Raw genomic sequence first — 20,248 nt, forward strand, 5'->3', positions numbered from 1 at the left:
AGTTGGGTGCTTATTATAATTAAAGATAATCAAATATGTATATTTCTATATTTTTTTTTTTGTAGACAATAATTTTTGGTTTTAAAGTAGGAGGGGTGGGCTATTTGAATAACCGCTACTTTGTGGGGGTATGACGTCAAGCTATTCAAATGAGTATCATTCCTGCTTCAAGATGAATAATATCAAGAAGGTTGAATACTCATTATAAAACAAGTGATGATAATCAGTCTGTAAAAGAGATTTTCAATTGTATTAAACATATCTTAACCCAAGTATGCAATTATGCAATTCAATATATTGCTGAAGGTTGTTAGAATAAAACATGCTAGTGGAAACTATTGTAAGAGTTTAGCAGGCTTTAGACGACTTTAACAAACTACTATATTACTATTCAAGGCTCGATGTTTCATTCGATTTAAAGGGGTTTCAATTTTGATGAAAATCTAGTAATAGGAGCATTTAGCTCAAGAAATGTATCTCAACTAATTGTGATCATTTTTCTAAGGGAATACAACAAATTATTTCTTAAAAAAAAAAAAAAAAAAGATTGTATACATATTTCCTTTTTATTTTCGTTTCAAGTAAATTCACATGGACATAAAGGAGCGTATTCAATCAATATTAACTAAGCATTGGCTTCTTCTACCTTTATTCATCACCACGTATAGTTATTATTACTTGAAGTTAAATATATAAATAATATTAATAATCTCTCTCACTCTCTCTCTCTTCTTTATAATATATAAAAAAAAAAGTACATTTGGATTTGGTTATCAAACTATTCCTTTATTTACTTGGTTATATATTCCAACCATCTTATCTTACAATCGTAATCAACAAGACTATCAAACCATTTTTTTTACTTACCTTGTCAGTAGTATTGGATTTAGTCTTGGTTATTTAGGCAACTTTAATACTGTTTCAATTAATGATAAGGGGCCCCGATTCCCTTTATTTTGGGTAGTTATTTGTATGTACTTTTTATAAAGCAGGATATATAGGTGTTATTAGTAATAATAATAAACCATCTATCTATATATATATTTCATAGTGTGCTCCTTTGCTATTCATTTACTCTTGGTAGTTGCCCTGTTTGCTGAAAAATTTACTATTCAAAGATATCAAGGACATAAAAGAGCACACCTTATACGTATTGTATTCTTTCCTTGTTTATGGACCTCTATTTGGTGTCTCATGACACGTTATGGGCCCTTGGGCGATTTTATTTCATTATCTACTAGTTTAGTCATCTGGCCCGAGTTTGGTCAAATTGCTTCCATTGGAGGTCGATCTCTTTTAGATTTTTTAATGGTTTTATTTGGAACAATCTTGGTTGAATTCATATTTCCAACAAAAGAAGAAAAGAATGAAGACCAAGAGGAAGAAGAAGAAGAAGAGACTATTCCTTCATCAGGACGGCGTCGTTTGGCTGTTTTATCTAGTATCCTGATGGCTCTTATCCTAGTCTATGGTGGTGCTCGTGTTAATATTCATTCTAATTCATTTTATCAAGTGAATTATCCTGATTATGTTCCAAAGACAGAACAAGTGGGTTGTGTCGTAGGTCCCGGTGGTTCTGATTCTCCTCAATTACAAACACAGCAAGATATATGGCTAAATATGACAAGAGAGCTGGCAGAGGTAATGTCGTAAATCATAATATAATATGTGTTGTTTTTCATATAATATATGTATATGTAGTCTGGTGCAAAACTTGTTTTATGGTCTGAATTAACAGCATTCGTCAATGATTTAGAAGAAGAGAAAATACTTATTGGAAAGGCAAAAGATTTAGCACGAACTTATCAAATCTACTTGGGTATTAGCTATGGTACAGTAAATCAAAACAAGTTGGTTTTCATTACAAAACAAGGTGAAATTGGCTTTGATTTCAATAAAGCGCATCCTGTACCTGGAATTGTAAATACATGTGTATACATATATACTAATATATACTGTACTATGTATAAATAATACAAGCCTTATTCATTCCCTTTTATATATATATATATTTTTTTTATAATGTAGGAAACTCAACCCGCTGGTCCAAATGTACTTCAATATATTGATACTGAAGAATTTGGTAGAATTGGAGGCGCTATTTGTTTTGATTTTAACTTTCCAAGCTTTATTAGTCAAGCTAGTACACATAATATAGATATTATGCTTCAACCAAGCTGGACATGGGGTATAAAATATATACATACATAGTATGCAATCGCTTTTCTTATGCTATTATATATTAATAGGACCTACAGGAACTTATCATGAACAAACTAATATCATTCGTGCAGTTGAAAATGGGTTTACATTATTTAGATGCGTTAGTCAAGGCGTATCTGGTATTTATGAACCCACCTTAAACGGTATCTTTAATCAAAAGTAGCCTCTATTAATATTGAAAAGTATAACTTTTATTTGCCCTTACAAAAGAGAGTAAATACATTCTATGGGTACATGGGTGATAGCTTTGGTTTTGTTGTTGTTTCTTTGTCATTCTTATTTTATTATCATTTATCATTAAAAGATCGTCAAATATAATCAATTGACTATTTAATAATCTTTTTGTTACACGTCCTTTTTACTAATAATTTGTTCGCCTTCAATCTTCTTCACTGGATGAATGACAAATCTCCACAAAGGGAAGATAATAAACAAGATAGCAAACGCGATTGACCAGCCCATTTTAACGACTATAGGAGCAGGTTGATGAAATTCATTTTCCGAGAATTTTAAACAAATTAATGTTTCTGTCATAATGTTAAAGATTAATAACCAAGCATGTGCTCCCATTCGTTGCGTATTGCTATCTGAAATATATTGATAAGCTTCTCTTGCACCAGGTAAAGCAAACAAAAACAAGAGAATTAAACGATACGTGTTTAAAGGATGTTCAGGAGGAACCCATAAAAGATATTTAAGATAGAAACAATTCAACTCACATTGTAAGAACTAAAAATAATAGTAAATAACATGACCATCCTCTCTTTCTCTCCCTCTCCCTTTATATATACATATACATATATATCTTCAGAAAAACTAATACTTACAATAATTAATAAGAGAACTGTACCAAAATAATTTTTGGTGAACTTGTCGTCTTCCATTCATATCTTGTCCATTCTCTTGGAATAAATTGTTGCACAGCTCGCTTTGCTTTACCTCGAAGTGTCTTTATTTGTCTAAAACCAACCCAAGAATATTGCTATAAACGAATATAAATATAGGCGGCTAAAAAAAATATATATATATATATGACATAGTAGACATTCATTTACCTTGACCGAGAAATATTGACAGAATTTCATACCAATATAAATACCAAGCCAATTGCAAATTAATACATCAAGAATCCACTACAAAATAAGCATAATTGAGTTAATTTTATATACCAATTTTAAATAGGATTATAAAGCCTATTTCATTTACATGATCCCACCAACATTCAGCAAAATTATTTAATTGATGCTCTAAAGAATATTCGCATAATTCGAAAGCAATTGAAATAATCCAGCAAAAATAATAATCTCTAAGAATCAAAGCTTTGCCAAACCAACCTAATGTATGTGCAACTACGAATATATCCATACCATTCTTAACAAATGACCTCTTTACTTTTAATATTACATGATATATATACATGTGTATGTGTATATCACATTGTCATTCATTATACCTTAATATTATCCCATGTTACTTCACAAGCATCAGCATATGATCTTTCTGGTAATTCAATGCCTAACTTTGAATCAAAAAATGTCATAAAATACCGAGCATCATCTTTATTCTATTTTTTAAAAAAAAAAGAAAAAAAAAAGGGAGAGCGGTAAGAGAGAAGGAAGGAAAAGAAAGAATAAATAAATCTTACCAAAAATAATAAAAAGACCAAGAATAGTTGATAAAGTACACTTAAACTAAGTACAGCTCTCCAAATAGGTTTACTAGGACGAACAAAAGGGCCGTTAGGGAATTGAAGCATGCCAATAAAGACAAAACAAGCAATAGCAGCAACGATTCCTAACTTAATATTATCTGCTGTATTTTCATAATTGGATCTTGTTGCTGCATAAAACATTAAGGCCAGCAAGACAACTAAAGCCGTTAACGTATGAGGATGAACTAATACCGGGAAGAAAAAAAAAAAAAAAAGTTACTAAAGTCACCTTATTCGTAAACATACTCCGATCTTATTTCTTTATCTTTCTCCCCCATGTGTTGAGTAAAATACATACACATGTATACATATATGTATTTATATTTGTATACAAATATCTATATATTTTCTTTTTTTTTTAAAAAAAAAATAATACTTACAAATAGGTTCATCTAGTAAAGTAGTTACTTCTTCTGTTTTCTTAGTTATCGTCTTAAGATTAGACGTCGACTTGTCTTCTTCATTTATTGTTGTTGTCATATTATATAATACAAAGTTTTATATAAAAATAGAATCAAAAGGTTCCTTTTTTTTTCTTCTCTATTAATATATACAAGAAAAAAAAAAAAATAAAAAAAAAGGGGTAGAAAAGGAAAAAAAGAATATAAAAAAAAAAAAGGAATAGATAACCTCGCTGTTTCTTTTATTGTGACTGTTTTAATGAAGAAATGAAAATTAAATGCATTGTAGTCTGTTGGTATATCAGGATAGAGTAGTGTTTAAATTTGACCCTTAATATCAATTTTATTGTAATTTTTACTCTGCGCTAGTAAAATAGGTAAAGCAGATTTGGTATCCAGTATATTCTTATTTTGAATATGAATACCATGTTCCTTAAAGAACTTGAATAATAACTTAATACTGTCAAATGATAATTCCTTTGAAATAAAAGAGAATGGAAGACCCATTTTATAACTATATTATCAAATAAAGAAGTTAGAAGAAGAAGATACATGCCATAGGTGGGATCTATTCTATTCTACTTTACGCTTTACACATAACAATAAGAGCATCGATTCTTATTCTTTCAACGAATTGATCCATCAAGTAACCACTCATATTAGGCGCGTCTTCATATAATCTAAAAAACTTGTGATAATCTCCTTTAGCTAAACATGATCTCACTAATAATGCATGTTGAATACAGTCAGCATGATTATTTAATCCAATATCACACATCTCTTCCAACATGGCGTTTATTTCTAAAAATTACCATTATTCAGTATAAGAGTTGCTTTCTTTTCTTTTACTAAATTGTGTACCTGATTGATTTTGTGAAAATATTAAATATAGAATACGATAAGCCAAGAATTCATCTTCACAACCAGGAATATCCTTTTTATATAGATATTTTAATTGTGTTTGACATTGATTATATTCTCCAATATCTCCTTTCTCCAAAGCTATTCTAGCATGTGTTTCATAAACTCTGACTGTAAATTCGTTTTGAATTCTCTGTACCTATGTATACTGCTTATTTATATCTTCTTTCTCTTTTTCCTTTCCTTTTCTTTTTTTTTTATTATTATTATTTCTTACAGTTAAATCTTGTCTCATTGATTTAAATTGTTCACAAATATATGAATAATTACTTTCCTCTTTCCATTTTCTTCGAAGCATTTTAAATGCTTTTTTTAATACTTTTAACGGGCGAACTATCGTAGGATCTACTGCCTAACCGAAAAGAAAAAAAAAAGGGAGAGTGAGAGAAAGAGAACAAAATAAGTATAGAAAGAGAGTCATTGTTTATCATAAAATTATTTACTGAGGTCAGTCTAAAATAAGGTTTTTCTAAGGCGTTACTTGTGCCAACAATCACATCATTCATAGAGGGCGTTAATTCATTATCTATATCCATAGGTGTAGGTGACCCCATTTTAGTTGCTTGAAAACGCATAGCTCTTAACTGTCTCTTCTTCTCTTCTGCAGGTGTTAACTCGATATTACCCATTTTTGAAACAATGGTTGTGGCTGCCCTAAAATTAACATCAAGTAAATACATATTATAAAAGTAAGAAAAAAAAATTCGATAAGCTTCTTTTTTTTTTTTTTTTTTTTTTTTTTTTTTTTTTTTTTTTTACTTTTACTTTTTATGAAAGAGTTGACTTGAATTAGGATTTTTAATATCAATACACGCTCTAAATAGTAAGATAATAAAATATACATAGATGTATATCTAAGAAATATATTTGTATATATACATTCTTATATCACTTTACAAAGGCAAATCGCGTTCATTCCAATCAATAACATTGAGCATATTTGTTTTTTCTGCTTGTTGAATAATCATCTTTAGTTGCTTTTCCAGTTTTTTTTTATTATTAGGCAAACAGTTTTCAAAAGCATGAGCAACGTATTCTCTAATATATGCAATAATAATAATAATAATTAACACACAAGAACGCCATTTAGGGTCATGTTTTAGATGTTACTTTAATGAAGGAGGCCAATTATCTTGTTCTTCAGATAATTGATTACTACTAGTTGATGATAGTGTAGGCATAACTGCCCTTTTCTTTTTCCCTGTATTAACAACAATAAATTGTGGCTGTTTATTCATTTTTTTTTAGGCTTCTCCCTTAAGGAAAAAAAAGTGTTGCTATGCTGATGTATAATTATAGATCAGGCACAATGGACTGATCAAACTTTTATTTCTTTGTTTTGTTTTGTAGAATAAAGAAAACACACAATGTCCTAAAATGCCTTATTTTTTTTTTTTTTTTGTTTAGTTTTTTTAGAAGCCAATCATATTGGATATACAGTATAACGCTCGGACAACTACCTCTATTTTAATATTAAATTCCGAGTCGATATTCGGTAATTTAAAAATAATGATTAAACACTGGCGTATGAGAGAGGTGACAAAGCGCACCCCACCCCACCCCCCAGCAGAGACAAAGGAGAGAGCGAGAGTAGCGTAAAAGTAACAAATGTCAATACAATCAAAGAACTTTCTCTCAACTTCTTTGTTCATTCATCAATATGGTACGTTGCATCATAGCTTACAGAAAGAAAGAAAAAAAAAGTAGAAGAGGGGAAAAGGAGAAAAGGACAATAGATAATCAGTATTAATAAATGGATATGATATTATAATTCGATGGATGGATTTATTTTGTAGAGCGTGTGTGAAATAGAGATGATGATGTCTTATAATTTAAAATTGAATACATCAGCATTAAAATTGTCCTTTTTTTTCCTTCTTTTCCCTCTATCTCTCGGCTTCTTTTTTTTTGTCTTTTTTTTGTTACTATACTTGTTTATAACTAACTTTTTTTTTTCTTTAAAAAAATATATATATACACATGTATAACATTTTACCATGACAGACTTGCAAGAGAAGAAATAACGGACGTAACAAGCACGGTCGCGGTCACACCAAGTTTGTTCGTTGCATCAACTGTTACCGTTGTTGTCCTAAGGATAAGGCCATCAAGCGTTTCACCATTCGTAACATGGTTGAAGCTGCTGCCGTCCGTGATCTCCAAGAAGCCTCTGTCTATGAGGAATACACCATTCCCAAGTTGTATGTCAAGCTTCATTACTGTGTTTCTTGCGCTATCCACGCTCGTGTTGTTCGTGTTCGTTCCGCTGTCGACCGTCGCAACCGTCTTCCTCCTCCTAGATTCAGATTCCAAAAGGTATACTAACAATAATACATCATCTTAACGGGAATGAAAAAAAAATTGACTGATATTCTTTATTTATTCAATAAAAAAAATAGGCTGCTAACAAGGCTTAAATTTGTCGAACTTTCAAATGATTCTCTTGTTTTTGGCAATCATATTGTTAAATATGAACAATTTTTAAGCAAGCCTTTCTTTTTTTTGGTTTGAATTATTAGGAAATAAACGCAGTAAATTTGCAAAACAAAATATAGAAATTATTGAGGACTTTTATACATGAAGAAAAAAGAAGGGGGAGGGTGTTTTTTTTGGAGTAATAGAAATACACAATGTTATGAGTGAAATAACATGATGCTTTTATATCATATTTTATGTATATTCATAGGAAAAGGAATATTTCATAAAATGAATGCAAATGCATACTTTTTGTTTTAGTGTTAAATATACTTTTGAACAGCATTTAATAGATACACTTTACATAAATCATAAATTCTAGTTTGTTTAGAATATATTAGCCATGAAAAAAAAAAAAAAAAAAAAAAAAAAAAAAAGTGTTTACAAGTTCTTTTAGAAGAAGCTTGGTGTGATGATGATAACAGTATACATGTTATCTTATAAATACATGTTGTAGGAAAGAAAAAAAAAATTTTTTTTTCTGTGTTATTTTTTTTTTTTTTTTTTTTTTTTAACCTCATGTCAACAAGTCAAGATGACCGAGATTTTGAAATTGGCAATTTACCTGAAGGTTTGAATGTAACTGAATCCACAGGAGCACCCAGCCATTTGCATACAAATTCACTTGACTTGAAACAAGATATTGAACAATTTGGATTAGCTGGTAAAATATGGCAGAGGTAAAGAAAGTAGTAGGCGTATTAATATTATAAACAGCACACAAACCAGAGATGCTAATGATGATGATGATAATAGTGCTTACATGTTGCAAGCTCTGTTTTCTTCAGATAAAGTTATAAAAACAGAACCTAGTAATCCTATTCCATCATCTTATTACAAGTCGTCATCACTTTCTACTACACCAGAAAAGGCCTATCGTATTTTAGAACTTGGAGCAGGTACAGGTTATGTAGGTATCGCTTTAGCTCAACAGCTTCAAAAGCCAGCTCAAGTCTATATTACAGATTTAGAAAAAGTAGTACCCTTAATACAAGATAATGTTCACATTCATTATTATTCACAACAACAGTATAACACATCCTCCGCGGCAGAAATCATTGTTGATCGTCTTCATTGGGGGAATCATCAAGATGCTCAACGCTTACTTCAAAGGGCAGGTGGCCATTTTGATTTGATTGTCGTGAGTGACTGTGTCTATTTCCCAGAATTATTTGGCATGTTATTAGAGACTTTATTAGATGTTTGCGGAAGTGAGACGAAAATTGTGATTGGTTATAAGACACGATCATTAGAGAAGGAAGTTGGCTTTTGGCAGGATTACTTTGGAAGATATTTTGAATATGAGCCAGTGCGTAAGATAGAAAAGAGAGTAGTAAAAGAAGAAGAAGGAGAAGATAATAATGAAATAAGGGAAGAGATTGGTGATTGTTTAGGAGCAGAAGATCAGCTTTATGTCTTTATTGCTAAACGTCGACCAGAAAACGAAGTGAAAAAAGCAGATGATACTTTTACTACTTTATTGTTTTGTTCAATGGGAATTTAAATAAAGAAAATGCATGATCATATGTTTCTTAATGTGGGGGAGAACGTGGTTTTTATTTAAGATTACACAAAAAAAAAAAAGCTTTTTTTTTTAATATTTATATAAATACATAGATGTATGTATGTTTGTATGTATTTGAGAAAAGAAGTCTTGTTTTCTTTTTATTATTATCATAATTTGTATTAGATATGACCTTTGAACAGCAATTTGCTCCTTATATTGACGAATATACTCAAGTCTTGACTGAATTACATGAAGCCTTTTATAAAGATCAACCTGATGATGTATTACAATACTGTGCCAATTTCTTTCATAAAAAACTAGAAGAGCAAAGGGGTTTACATTTTCGTGAACAGTATGATTTATTTGGTAATAATAATATAAAGTACTGCAAATATATGTGAACGTATATATATCTTTTTTTTTTTTTTTTTTTTTTTTTTTTTTTTTTTTGCTTATATACAGAAATAGAACAACATCCTCTAGTAAATAAACAAAACGACAGTTTTACAAAAGATATGGATGACAATTCTGATAATGACTATCTATCGTTTGAAGAAGAAGAAGAAGAGGAAGGTGATAATGATAATGATGAAGAGAATGATTATTTCTCGGCAGTGACTCCACTTTCAACTATTTCTAAATATACAAATCGAGGCCGTCGAACGTCAGTCAGTGCTGAATCCATCACACCTTCTTTTACTGCTACTGATACTATGATGACTAAAAAAAAATGGATTCCTAAAACGGATTCCCAATTACACGCCATTCAAGAAAGTGTCCGTCATAACTTCCTTTTTAAAAATCTAGATGAAGAGCATTATGAAGACGTTATGAATGTGATGGTTGAAAAGCAAGTTGAATCAGGTACAGTTGTGATTGAACAAGGAGCGACGGGTGACTATTTTTATGTGGTTGAAGAGGGACTTTTAGAATGCTGGATTGATCATCAACAAATAACCTCGTATCATGCTGGTGGAAGCTTTGGAGAGTTAGCTCTCATGTATAACGCTCCACGCGCGGCTACGATTAAAGCTATCACAGACTGCGTATTATGGGCCCTAGATCGTGTTACGTTTAGAACAATTTTGATGGAAAATACATGCCGAAAAAGAAAGATGTATGAAATATTTTTAGAAGAGGTACCCTTGTTAAAATCATTAGTATCTTATGAAAGACATAAGATTGCAGATGCTTTAGAGTCAGTCTATTTTAACGATGGAGAGAATGTGATTTTAGAAGGTAACAGTGGAGATCAATTCTACATTATTGAATCCGGTATTGCTATTGTATATAAAAATAATGAAAATGAACAAAAAGAAGTCGAACAAAAAGAAGTGAATCAGTTAGAAAGAGGTGCTTATTTTGGAGGTAAAATAGTTATTTATTTATTTATATTTATTTTTTGGTGATAATCAATACCTTGACAATTTTTATATGTAATGGAATGTATAATAGAGTTGGCTCTATTAAATGATAGCCCAAGAGCAGCTACAGTAATTGCTAAAGGAAAATTAAAGTGCGCAACATTAAGTAAAAAAGCATTTACACGACTTTTAGGTTCAGTTCATGAAATATTAAAAAGAAATTCAGAAAACTATCATGCAATTATCAGTCAACAAGAATCATAAAATATTAGATGCATACTACAATAAAAATATCTGTTTTGTCTCCTTTTTTCCCTTCCTCCTTAAAAATTAAGTATAAAAATACACCTCCCTATTATGTCTCTCCTTTTGGATTTTTAAATATATACGTATATACTCGTTCTTTTTTTTTTCTTTTTTTTTTCTTTCATTGTCTCTTTCCTCTTTCTTCCTTTGTTTTTATTAAGCATGACGATGGTTACCCTTCAACCTTCTATTGAGTCTGTTCCAGTACCTGGTACAGGTATTGCTAATTTACCTAATCAACGTCACAAGATAGTAGCCAAGAATGGTGCTAACTTTACTTTAATGGTTTGTGGTAAGAGATATAAATAGATAAATAGATAAATAGATATTGATATAAAATGATAGGTGAATCAGGGGTTGGTAAAACAACATTTGTTAATACGCTTTTTACAACAACCATTAAAGAACCGAAGAATTTAAATAAAAGACGTATAAATAAGACGCCTTCAAAGACTGTTCAAATTCAAATCACTAAATCAGGTATGTGTGTGTGTGTATATATATATTGCAGGTATGTCGTCTTTTATGCCTGCCTCCTAATAAGTACGCATCCTAATAGAACTAGAAGAAAAAATGTTCAAGGTCAAATTAACTGTAATTGATACTCCTGGATTTGGTGACTATGTAAATAATCGTCATAGTTGGATTCCGATAATCGATTTTATTGACGATCAGCATGAAAATTATATGAGACAAGAACAACAGCCTTGTCGTAAAGGTGTTATGGATATGCGGGTTCATTGCTGTCTTTATTTTATAAAGCCTACTGGTCACACGTAAGCTATTTATTCTTGAGTGAAAAGGGGCTTGTTTAAATAATAATATTCTACATAGTTTATCACCTTTAGATGTTGAGATGATGAAAAGGTTGGGTTCGCGTGTTAATTTAATTCCGGTTATCGCTAAAGCAGATACTTTAACACCTTCTGATTTAGCCAAATTTAAGCAAAACGTAAATAATTCTCCTTTACATATTTTCTTTTTTTTTCTCCTCCTTAACATCTTTCTCCTTTATAGGTTAGAGACGTGATTGCTGCTCAAAATATTCAATGTTACTCTGCCCCTATTGAAAGTGATGATGAAGCGACAATGAAGCGTAATATTAATATTATGGCAGCTATGCCTTTTTGCTGTCATTGGCTCTACACAAGATATAAAATTGCCTAATGGTCGCATAGCCAAAGGACGTGCATATTCATGGGGAGTCGCTGAAGTAGAAAACGATGAACATTGCGACTTTAAAAAACTAAGAAGTTTATTGATTCGTACACATATGCTGGATTTAATTACAACTACAGAAGAAACTCATTATGAAAAATTATCGTCAAATGCAAATGGAGACTCGTAAATTTGGTGATCCACGGTAAGAAGGAAGGATTTTTTTTTTAAAAAAAAAAATAAAATAAAATAACAGTAAATATTAATATCAATTAAATAGTATTGAAAAGGATGAAAATGCTAAATTTGCTGAAGAGGAAGAGGCTCTTAGAATTACTTTTACTGATAAAGTTAAAGCTGAAGAAACTCGTTTCCGTCTCTGGGAACAACAGGTAAATAATCTAAGAAAAAGGAGAAAAAAAAAAGTATAATTTACTCATCTAATGTATATATAAAAGCTCCTATCTGAAAGAGACCGTTTACATAAAGAATTAGAAGCCCAGAATGAAAGAATTAAAGAATTACAATATGAAATTGAGGCTTACTATAATCAACGTGATTCTCCAAGAAACATTAGAAAATAAAGAAAATAAACTTTTTTTTTTTTATTTGTTTCATAATAGAATAAATAGTAATTCGTTATTTTAAGCATTTTTTTAAATTTTTTTTTTTTTTTTTTTTTTTTTTTTTTTTTTTTTTTTTTTTTTTTAATTATTTCTTTTTTTTTATGTATTCAAGAAATACCGTTATTCAATAATAATAGATTTTCACCTGATTCGAAATTCACACCTAATTGTAATTCAATGAATGAAACAGCAAATAATGAATGGCTAACTTTTGTTCATTCAGAAGTTGGTTCATCTCTCTCTGATTTCAATGACGACATTTTACATAAGAGACATAGTTATAAAACATCTATTGATGCTGATAATAATGATAATAAACAAGCCCCATCTCAACGTGAATCGCTTCAAGTAATGCCCACACAAAGCAACTAGATCTCATCCTTCCTGATCCTCTACTTGTTTTTGTGGAAAGCCTGCTCATAGAAGTTTTACGTTAGAATATGGCCTATCCTTGAATGTACAGTTATAACTTAGGATCCTTCTACCATTACCGATTCAATTACCAGTATTAAAAGTAAATTCATTTGTGGCTTTCATGTCCATGAACGATCATGGAATGAATTTCGTGAACAGCTTAAAAAGGGCCATACAGTCAACTCAGAATTTTCTGAACTTCGTACATGCCCACTTTATAACTTTACTTATTGCACCGTCTTTCACTTGACAAATTCTTATCTTTTAGAACCACCTACCAAGTTGCCTGATTGCTTTTGTCAACGACCTGTTGTTATGCGATTCAAAAATAATCTTATTCAATTTGTTTGTAAAAACATCAGTGTAGACGGTGCTCGTAAATGCAGCTGGATTTTGCCTGCTAATGAAGTTGCCTTCCCTCGTCCTCAACATCGCATTCATACTCGTGTAAGTCAAGATATCTATCTTGATCAGAAACAAGAAAAGAAAAAGTCTTTATCAAATACTAGACAATCAGACATCATTACAGAAAAACCTTCTACTTCATCTACTAGTTCTTCTACACCTCATCCAGTTAAAACAATGAAAGAGCAACATAAATTTGATTTATTAGCTGCCTTGTCTGCTTCTTCATCGATTAAAGACGAACAAAACCAAATGAAACAACTACCGCCTATAAAGTCTTTGATTGTACCCACCTGTGTTATGGTTAAAAAGAAAAAGCGAGAGCAACAAGAAAAAGAGAAACAAGTCTCCTATAAATTTGTTTCCCCTACTTCTTCTCCTTCGTTATCCTCCTCCTCCTCAGCCTCACCTTCTCTCCATTCATCTACTGTAACTTCACCTGTAACTGAACATGTTAACCTTACATCAGCCATAGACCATCATGACGAGATCATTGCTCTACGTAAAGAACTAGAGACAGTTAAGATCCAAGTAGAACAAGTCCTACAAGATAACATCAAGCTTAGATCAGAACATGAACAATCCCTAAGAGATAACAACCAGAAAGATGAATTCATTCAAGACTTAACAAATAAGCTGCAACGACACAAGGACAAGCTTGCAGAATTTCAAACAATACTTTATCGTAATAAAAATGAAAATGATGAGGAAGTGATACTAAGAATGAATTGTCAAGAACGCTTATCAAATATTGAATTAGAAGTCGTTCATTGGATGAATGAAAATGAAAAATTAAAAGAAGAATTATATCTTTGTCGTGAAGAGAATAAAAAATTAAGTACAGAGGATGAACGAACGAAATGTAAAGTTTGTTTTAATCGAAATATTGAGTATATTTTATTACCTTGTTTTCATTTTGGTAAGTATTATTTATTGTGATTTTTACTAGTCGACTTAATTTTTTTTTTTTGTATATATATCTATTTTAGCCTATTGTCAACCTTGTGCTTCTAAATTAACAGAATGTGCAGTATGCAGAAAATCTATTCAAAGTGTGCAAAGAGTCTACACTTGTTAAGAAGAAGAAAACAAATCCCTTTATTTATATCACATATAGAAAATGATACCCTATTTCTTTCACTTTTATTAATTACATGATACTTGATAATAATTAGTTATTTTCTTTATTATAAAAAAAAAAAAAAAAAAGGATATTTTCCCTTCCTCCCTATCCCTCCTCCCCCCCTTTTTTTTATTATTATTATTATTGTTATTATTGTTATAAATATTATAATTGCGTACATATTCCTTAATAAATAAGATTTTTTATATGTGATGAGAAGAAGGATTTACCATTTGTGAAACAGTGGCAATAACTTCACTATCCAATTCATCCAACTCATATATTCCTCCTTTCTTTGTCGTTAAATTTAAATCATTCATAAATAAAGATTGACCAAGATGTGTTTTCATCTCTCTTGCATATCGCTCTTTATCTTGATTTGCCAACTCGATCCAAGGCTGTCGTTCCTGATCTGTTAATGACCGCCACCGCACACCAATTTCTCGACTAATCTCTACAAGTCTAGCCTCTGGGGACTCCCTTTTTAAAGTAGGTCTCATTTCTTTTGCAAATGCAAGTAGCCAGACATGGGATGCTTTGGTAATAAGCCATTATTCTTCTTTCGTCCTCTTGGGTCACGTACATACTGATGATGATGATGATGTGAAGGCTTTGATGCTATCGCAGTCGTTGATTTCTTACTATTATCATTGTTATATTAGAATTGGTATTCAGATAAGAAGCTCGTTTTGTATGTGCTTCCTTCATTTCTGCTTTTGAACGTCTTGTATAAATAATGTTGGCATTATTATGTTTTTCTTTTAATTTTGATTCTTCTTTAAAATAATGGTCCTTTTGTTCCTAATTCAACAATAAATAATATATAATAAAAATTGTGAGTGGGTGAGTGCCTTTTTTTTTTTTTTGTTATTACCGGTGGTAGTTCTTTCCAACGTTGACTAATGGATTTACTTATTTCACCTGAACTTAATCCTCGATTTACGTTATGACGTCTCATGTCACGATTAAATAATAAATAAGCATTAGGTGGCCGTTTGATTTTTTCAGGTATTTCACCATAATTCTTCTTCATCATCTTAGGCTGCTTCACTGGGTCGTTATTGGTATTAAATGAAAGAGATTCAAGTGCTGCTGCTTCCGCTGCGGCAGAATAAGTAAGGTGATAAGATGGAAGTAATTTTTGTTCATAATAGAATGAAGAAGAAGAAGAAGAAGAAGAGGAAGTAGGATCGACTAGTAAGGGTGGTACCTTATTGTAAAGTTGTTGGGACGAAATAGGTATTGATCGTTCGGAATAATCATGGAAGAAGGAGTCGTAAAAGAAGAAGATGGATTGATACACTGGTTATGAAATTCTTCCGCCTTTTGGTTTTTCCAGTCCTCTTTCTCTGTCACTTGTTGATTCGAAATAAATAGTTGTTGATCGGTTGTCGCTTCATCATTATGTCGATTGTCATTGTATAGATAAAGCTAGAATTAGATGTTTGTTCGTGAAATGTACCGATCGACATTAAAAAAAAAAAATAAAAAAAATAAAAATAAGAAGAAGAAAAAAAAAAGAACAAGTGGCTCATTTATTATGTGCCTTAAGGGGTGGGAATATATACTCTTTTTTTTTTTTTTTTTTTTTTTTTGTAACTTGGAATATCATTTCAGTATAAACATCTTTTCTTTTTTTTTTCAAGTATATATATAATTGTTATCAAAAGCTTTATATATGTATGTATATATGTACGTGTTGATTGTAAATTATTTTCTTAACTAATTTGACTTGAATCCAAGTAAGTTTTATGTATAAAGTAAGCATTATGCAGTATTAAAGTAACAAAGAGAAATGATAAGCTTTAATTCTTTTACATAGTGTTACTATGACAATTATTAAATGAAATCCGAGTTTTTTTTTTTTTTTTTTTTTTTTTTTTTTTTTTTTTTTTTTTTTTTTTCCTCTAAAATAAAAGGGGCAGGATTCTAATAGCTTTCTCGAACATTATTTGTATTGTAGAAGCTTTTTTAACAAACAAAGAAAATAAACTCAGTTACAAAAAAAAAATAAATATTTATAAATGTTGATGAGTTACTTCAGGGTAGACACAAGATGATAAATGTATCAAATTCATTTAAACGATTTACAAAGACAGTAGTAAAACTAGTTCCTAATTTATTTTTCAAAAATTTCCTTATCAAAATACGTGTTATAATTTAACACTGAAAAAAAATATTATTTTGGATTAATAATAAAATCTGATAAATTATTAAAGCTTTTTTTTTTTTTTTTTTTGTTCTAATTTAACGTCATAGATCATAAGCATGGATATTAATAATTCAAGCATATATTTTGATTGGTTAAAGTTATTTTATAAAATAAACAATGTTAATTTTATTTCTTTTTTTTTTTTTTTTATTTTTGTGTTGTTTTTTTTTCTTCAAAAAAAAAAAAAAAAAAAAATTGTCAATAGCGAGTCACGACGGAAATGTCTGGTAATGCAAATTAAAAACATAATTATTAATAATCAAACATAAAAGTGATAAATACTCTATTTTTTTTTTTTTTCGTATCTTTTTTTAACCTTTTTTCTTCCTTTTTTTTTTTTTTTTTTTTTTTTTATTTCAGCTATTCAACGACTTCGACAAATACATACATCCATAAAAAAGATGCCACCACTTCCTAAACCTACAAAGAAAGAATATGATTATATTGTGATTGGTGCTGGTTCTGGCGGTATGGCAGGCGCTAGAAGAGCAGCGGGTGTTCATGGTGCCAGTGTTGCTATGATTGAAAAACACAGTGTTCTCGGTGGAACCTGTGTGAATGTGGGTTGTGTCCCTAAAAAAGTAATGTGGAATACAGCCTCCATCTTTGAAACTTTACGTCAGGCTAAAGGTTATGGTTATGAGTTTAGCGACGTTAAATTTGATTGGAATACAATTAAACAAAAACGAGATGCTTATATTCAACGTTTAAATGGTATCTATGATAGAAATGCTGAAAGAGAAAATGTAGAGCATTTCCATGGTTATGCCTCCTTTGTTGATAACAACACCCTTCGTGTCGAGAGTCGCGATAACGATCATTCTACTTTTGAAATCAAGGGGAAAAAATTTTTGATTGCTACGGGTAGTCATGCTATTGTACCTAATATCCCTGGGGCTGAGCTTGGTATCACGTCAGATGGATTCTTTGAGTTAGAACATCAACCTAAACGTGTGGCTGTGGTAGGTACAGGCTACATTGGTATTGAGTTAGCTGGTATTTTCCATTCCCTTGGATCAAACGTTACTGTCTTTTCCCGTACAAAACAAATCTTGAGAAAGTTTGATACGATTATTAAGGATACTTTATTGGACCACATGCAGAAAGTAGGTGTTCAGTTTACATTTGATTCTAAGGTCACTGCCTTGAGAAAGACAGATACAGGGATCACTGTTGAATTTGAATCTGATGGTGAAAAGGGTCAACTTGAAGTTGATTGTGTTCTTTGGGCTGTGGGTCGTGCTGCTTCTACAGATGGATTAAATTTAGATGCCGTTGGTGTGAAATTGAATGAAAAGAAACAAATTATTGTTGATGAATATCAAAATACAACTGCAGAAAATATTTATGCCCTTGGTGATGTTATTGGAAAAGCTGAATTGACTCCAGGTAATATAAGAAATAGAAATAGAAATATACACAACACATTAGCCATGAGGTGAGATAAATACTTATTTTATATACATATTATATTTTTTTAATATCTAGTTGCAATTGCTGCTTCTCGTAAATTGAGTGATCGTCTCTTTGGTGTCCCAAGTTTGAGAAAGCTAAATTGGATTATGTAAATATCCCTACTGTCGTTTTTCTCATCCTACATCAGGTACCATTGGTTACACTGAAGAAGAAGCTCGTAAGAAGTTTGGTGATGACAATATTAAGGTCTATACATCTCGATTTGGTAACATGTATTTCAGTGTCCTTGATGAAAAGGAACCTACTGCCTATAAGATTATCGTAACTGGACCCGAAGAAAAGGTAGTGGGTCTTCACATCATTGGTAGAGGAAGTGATGAAATCCTTCAAGGTTTTGGTGTAGCTATTCGTATGGGTGCAACTAAGGCTGATTTTGATAATTGTGTTGCTATTCATCCAACATCTGCTGAAGAATTGGTAAGAATTTTGTTTAAAAAAAAATATATATTTATTTAAAGCCTTATTGGACTCATTATTCTTTTTTTTTGTTTCCATATAACAGGTTACTATGCGATATAATTATACATTAAAAAAAATGCTTATTTAAATTATTACAATTATAAAGTGAAAATAAGATTATACATTGCTAGTATAGAAATATAAATAATATTTATGGAATAAATCCATTATGTTTATTACACTAATGTCCTTTTATTGCAACACGTGATGCTACAAGTCTTATAACAAGCAATCAGAGAAGCATTCATTCCTTTTCAAGGAACTATAAAACTGTCTTTATATTATTTTTCATGTAGTTTTGTTTAAGTGATAATAAATAATTATTTAAATCTTTATCCATAACTTCTCTAATCAAAACTCCCTTTTCATTAAACCATGTTGTCATGTTTGGATTAACTACAGATTGAACGGTCTTTCCTTTTACTCGATCACTATAAACCATTGTAAGCTTATACAAAGGTGAGGTTTTATCAAATTCTGATGATATTTTCAATGTGCCTGTAACCTAATCATATAGTCAGAATACATTTTTCTTTCTCTTTCTTTTTTTTTTTTTTTTTTTTCTTAATTTACCTTTCCATCTACTTTTTGATGACCAACAAAGATTTCCCCTTTTTCAACAAAATATGTATATACAAGCAATATTGATTGAAGGATCCAATAAACAATAACACACATTGTAGTTACATGAAGTGCCTCATTAAAACTTGTTTTATACTCATTCAAGAATGCGCCTCCTGCAATAAAGCAAGATATAAATCCAAGAATTAACTTGAAATCAGTATGCACATGAGATTGAGTAAAGTGTTGTTCTTTTGAATAATACTATTTAAAAGGGAATCATTTAATTACTCGAATTTCTTTATCCTTTCTACTCTCACCCCTCCCCTTCTCCTCTTTTTTTTTTTTTTTTTTTTAAGAATAAAATATTTTCATGTGTCTAATATTTTACACGAGAAAGCTCATCATCAACAGCATTCCTTAATTGAGTAGCATCATATTTATTAGTTACTTCAACTGGGTCAAGTGCTTCTTCTAAATGAATTTTAAATAATTTAAAACAAATGATTCTATCTTGGTAATTTAAATGTACCTTTAGTTATTGTTTGGGTCATTTTTTAAAGAATAAAAAATAAAGGGAGGAGGAGGAGAAGGGAGGAAAATAAAAAATGGTGCATATATCATTTAACGCGATGATGATTACTACTGCCACGTCGCCCAATTAAAGAGCCGCTTTATAACACAACGACGACTCTCTGTCTCTCTCTCTCTTTTATTTATTTATTTATTTATTTAAGCTATGTAATTCGGAATAAAGTATCTTGATACAGCCGTCATCCTCTGTCGTCTTCTCTTTTTTCCTTTTTATACAACCTGACTTTTTTCTTTTGCTGCTTGCTGCTGCATTGTCCTGTAAGGAACTTGTGTATCGCTTGCGTTGCGGTAAGGAGATGACAATGAAAGAGG

The 20,248-nt window shown here is 30.7% G+C and overlaps 10 protein-coding genes across 10 annotated transcripts; 6 read left to right on the forward strand and 4 right to left on the reverse strand.

The window, feature by feature from the left end:
* Positions 1 to 591: 591 nt before the first annotated feature.
* BX663DRAFT_555194 (carbon-nitrogen hydrolase) lies at positions 592 to 2,386 on the forward strand (the record flags this gene model as incomplete). The annotated part of the gene is made up of 6 exons (XM_051531598.1): positions 592 to 662; positions 756 to 970; positions 1,052 to 1,641; positions 1,702 to 1,920; positions 2,029 to 2,188; positions 2,250 to 2,386. The coding sequence occupies 6 exons, from the start codon at positions 592 to 594 to the stop codon at positions 2,384 to 2,386; spliced, it is 1,392 nt and encodes a 463-aa protein (XP_051379073.1).
* Positions 2,387 to 2,568: 182 nt separating this feature from the next.
* On the reverse strand, positions 2,569 to 4,414 carry BX663DRAFT_489440 (phosphatidyl serine synthase-domain-containing protein; the record flags this gene model as incomplete). Its single annotated transcript, XM_051524895.1, has 7 exons — positions 2,569 to 2,952; positions 3,074 to 3,205; positions 3,279 to 3,356; positions 3,430 to 3,609; positions 3,677 to 3,787; positions 3,869 to 4,119; positions 4,315 to 4,414. The coding sequence occupies 7 exons, from the start codon at positions 4,412 to 4,414 to the stop codon at positions 2,569 to 2,571; spliced, it is 1,236 nt and encodes a 411-aa protein (XP_051379074.1).
* A 91-nt stretch (positions 4,415 to 4,505) lies between these two features.
* On the reverse strand, positions 4,506 to 6,616 carry BX663DRAFT_522258 (SAC3/GANP/Nin1/mts3/eIF-3 p25 family-domain-containing protein). The gene is made up of 8 exons (XM_051529356.1): positions 6,367 to 6,616; positions 6,154 to 6,294; positions 6,022 to 6,072; positions 5,700 to 5,910; positions 5,474 to 5,608; positions 5,197 to 5,395; positions 4,923 to 5,136; positions 4,506 to 4,849 (listed from the first exon to the last, which is right to left on the reverse strand). The coding sequence occupies exons 1-8, from the start codon at positions 6,492 to 6,494 to the stop codon at positions 4,654 to 4,656; spliced, it is 1,275 nt and encodes a 424-aa protein (XP_051379075.1). The 5' UTR covers positions 6,495 to 6,616; the 3' UTR covers positions 4,506 to 4,653.
* Positions 6,617 to 6,817: 201 nt separating this feature from the next.
* On the forward strand, positions 6,818 to 7,806 carry BX663DRAFT_522268 (40S ribosomal protein S26-A). Its single transcript, XM_051529357.1, has 3 exons — positions 6,818 to 6,919; positions 7,261 to 7,572; positions 7,656 to 7,806. The coding sequence occupies exons 1-3, from the start codon at positions 6,917 to 6,919 to the stop codon at positions 7,671 to 7,673; spliced, it is 333 nt and encodes a 110-aa protein (XP_051379076.1). The 5' UTR covers positions 6,818 to 6,916; the 3' UTR covers positions 7,674 to 7,806.
* A 438-nt stretch (positions 7,807 to 8,244) lies between these two features.
* Positions 8,245 to 10,955, forward strand: BX663DRAFT_538168 (cyclic nucleotide-binding-like protein). Its single transcript, XM_051530674.1, has 5 exons — positions 8,245 to 8,395; positions 8,598 to 9,178; positions 9,439 to 9,604; positions 9,701 to 10,606; positions 10,694 to 10,955. Exons 1-5 carry the CDS (start codon positions 8,251 to 8,253, stop codon positions 10,864 to 10,866), a joined length of 1,971 nt encoding a protein of 656 aa, XP_051379077.1. The 5' UTR covers positions 8,245 to 8,250; the 3' UTR covers positions 10,867 to 10,955.
* A 47-nt stretch (positions 10,956 to 11,002) lies between these two features.
* On the forward strand, positions 11,003 to 12,651 carry BX663DRAFT_522278 (Septin-domain-containing protein). The gene is given in 7 exon segments (XM_051529358.1): positions 11,003 to 11,200; positions 11,254 to 11,388; positions 11,468 to 11,684; positions 11,743 to 11,860; positions 11,926 to 12,040; positions 12,060 to 12,231; positions 12,347 to 12,651. 7 exon segments carry the CDS (start codon positions 11,071 to 11,073, stop codon positions 12,495 to 12,497), a joined length of 1,038 nt encoding a protein of 345 aa, XP_051379078.1. The 5' UTR covers positions 11,003 to 11,070; the 3' UTR covers positions 12,498 to 12,651.
* Positions 12,652 to 12,830: 179 nt separating this feature from the next.
* BX663DRAFT_522279 (uncharacterized protein) lies at positions 12,831 to 14,749 on the forward strand (the record flags this gene model as incomplete). Its single annotated transcript, XM_051529359.1, has 3 exons — positions 12,831 to 13,040; positions 13,167 to 14,430; positions 14,501 to 14,749. Coding segments are annotated over 3 exons (1,563 nt in total), but the record flags the coding sequence as incomplete, so codon positions are not given.
* On the reverse strand, positions 14,690 to 15,623 carry BX663DRAFT_522281 (uncharacterized protein). Its single transcript, XM_051529360.1, has 4 exons — positions 15,509 to 15,623; positions 15,357 to 15,435; positions 15,162 to 15,252; positions 14,690 to 15,129 (listed from the first exon to the last, which is right to left on the reverse strand). The coding sequence occupies exons 1-4, from the start codon at positions 15,590 to 15,592 to the stop codon at positions 14,838 to 14,840; spliced, it is 546 nt and encodes a 181-aa protein (XP_051379080.1). The 5' UTR covers positions 15,593 to 15,623; the 3' UTR covers positions 14,690 to 14,837.
* Positions 15,624 to 17,247: 1,624 nt separating this feature from the next.
* BX663DRAFT_489447 (glutathione-disulfide reductase) lies at positions 17,248 to 18,869 on the forward strand (the record flags this gene model as incomplete). Its single annotated transcript, XM_051524896.1, has 4 exons — positions 17,248 to 18,235; positions 18,335 to 18,385; positions 18,450 to 18,739; positions 18,825 to 18,869. 4 exons carry the CDS (start codon positions 17,248 to 17,250, stop codon positions 18,867 to 18,869), a joined length of 1,374 nt encoding a protein of 457 aa, XP_051379081.1.
* On the reverse strand, positions 18,604 to 19,930 carry BX663DRAFT_564150 (microsomal signal peptidase 25 kDa subunit-domain-containing protein). The gene is made up of 5 exons (XM_051532037.1): positions 19,875 to 19,930; positions 19,734 to 19,816; positions 19,355 to 19,606; positions 18,825 to 19,286; positions 18,604 to 18,739 (listed from the first exon to the last, which is right to left on the reverse strand). The coding sequence occupies exons 1-4, from the start codon at positions 19,894 to 19,896 to the stop codon at positions 19,044 to 19,046; spliced, it is 600 nt and encodes a 199-aa protein (XP_051379082.1). The 5' UTR covers positions 19,897 to 19,930; the 3' UTR covers positions 18,604 to 18,739; positions 18,825 to 19,043.
* Between the last annotated feature and the right edge of the window lie 318 nt (positions 19,931 to 20,248).

The sequence above is a fragment of the Cokeromyces recurvatus genome (assembly GCF_025118155.1).
Source record: "Cokeromyces recurvatus strain NRRL 2243 chromosome Unknown BX663scaffold_33, whole genome shotgun sequence".
NCBI classification, from domain to species: Eukaryota; Fungi; Mucoromycota; class Mucoromycetes; order Mucorales; family Mucoraceae; genus Cokeromyces; species Cokeromyces recurvatus.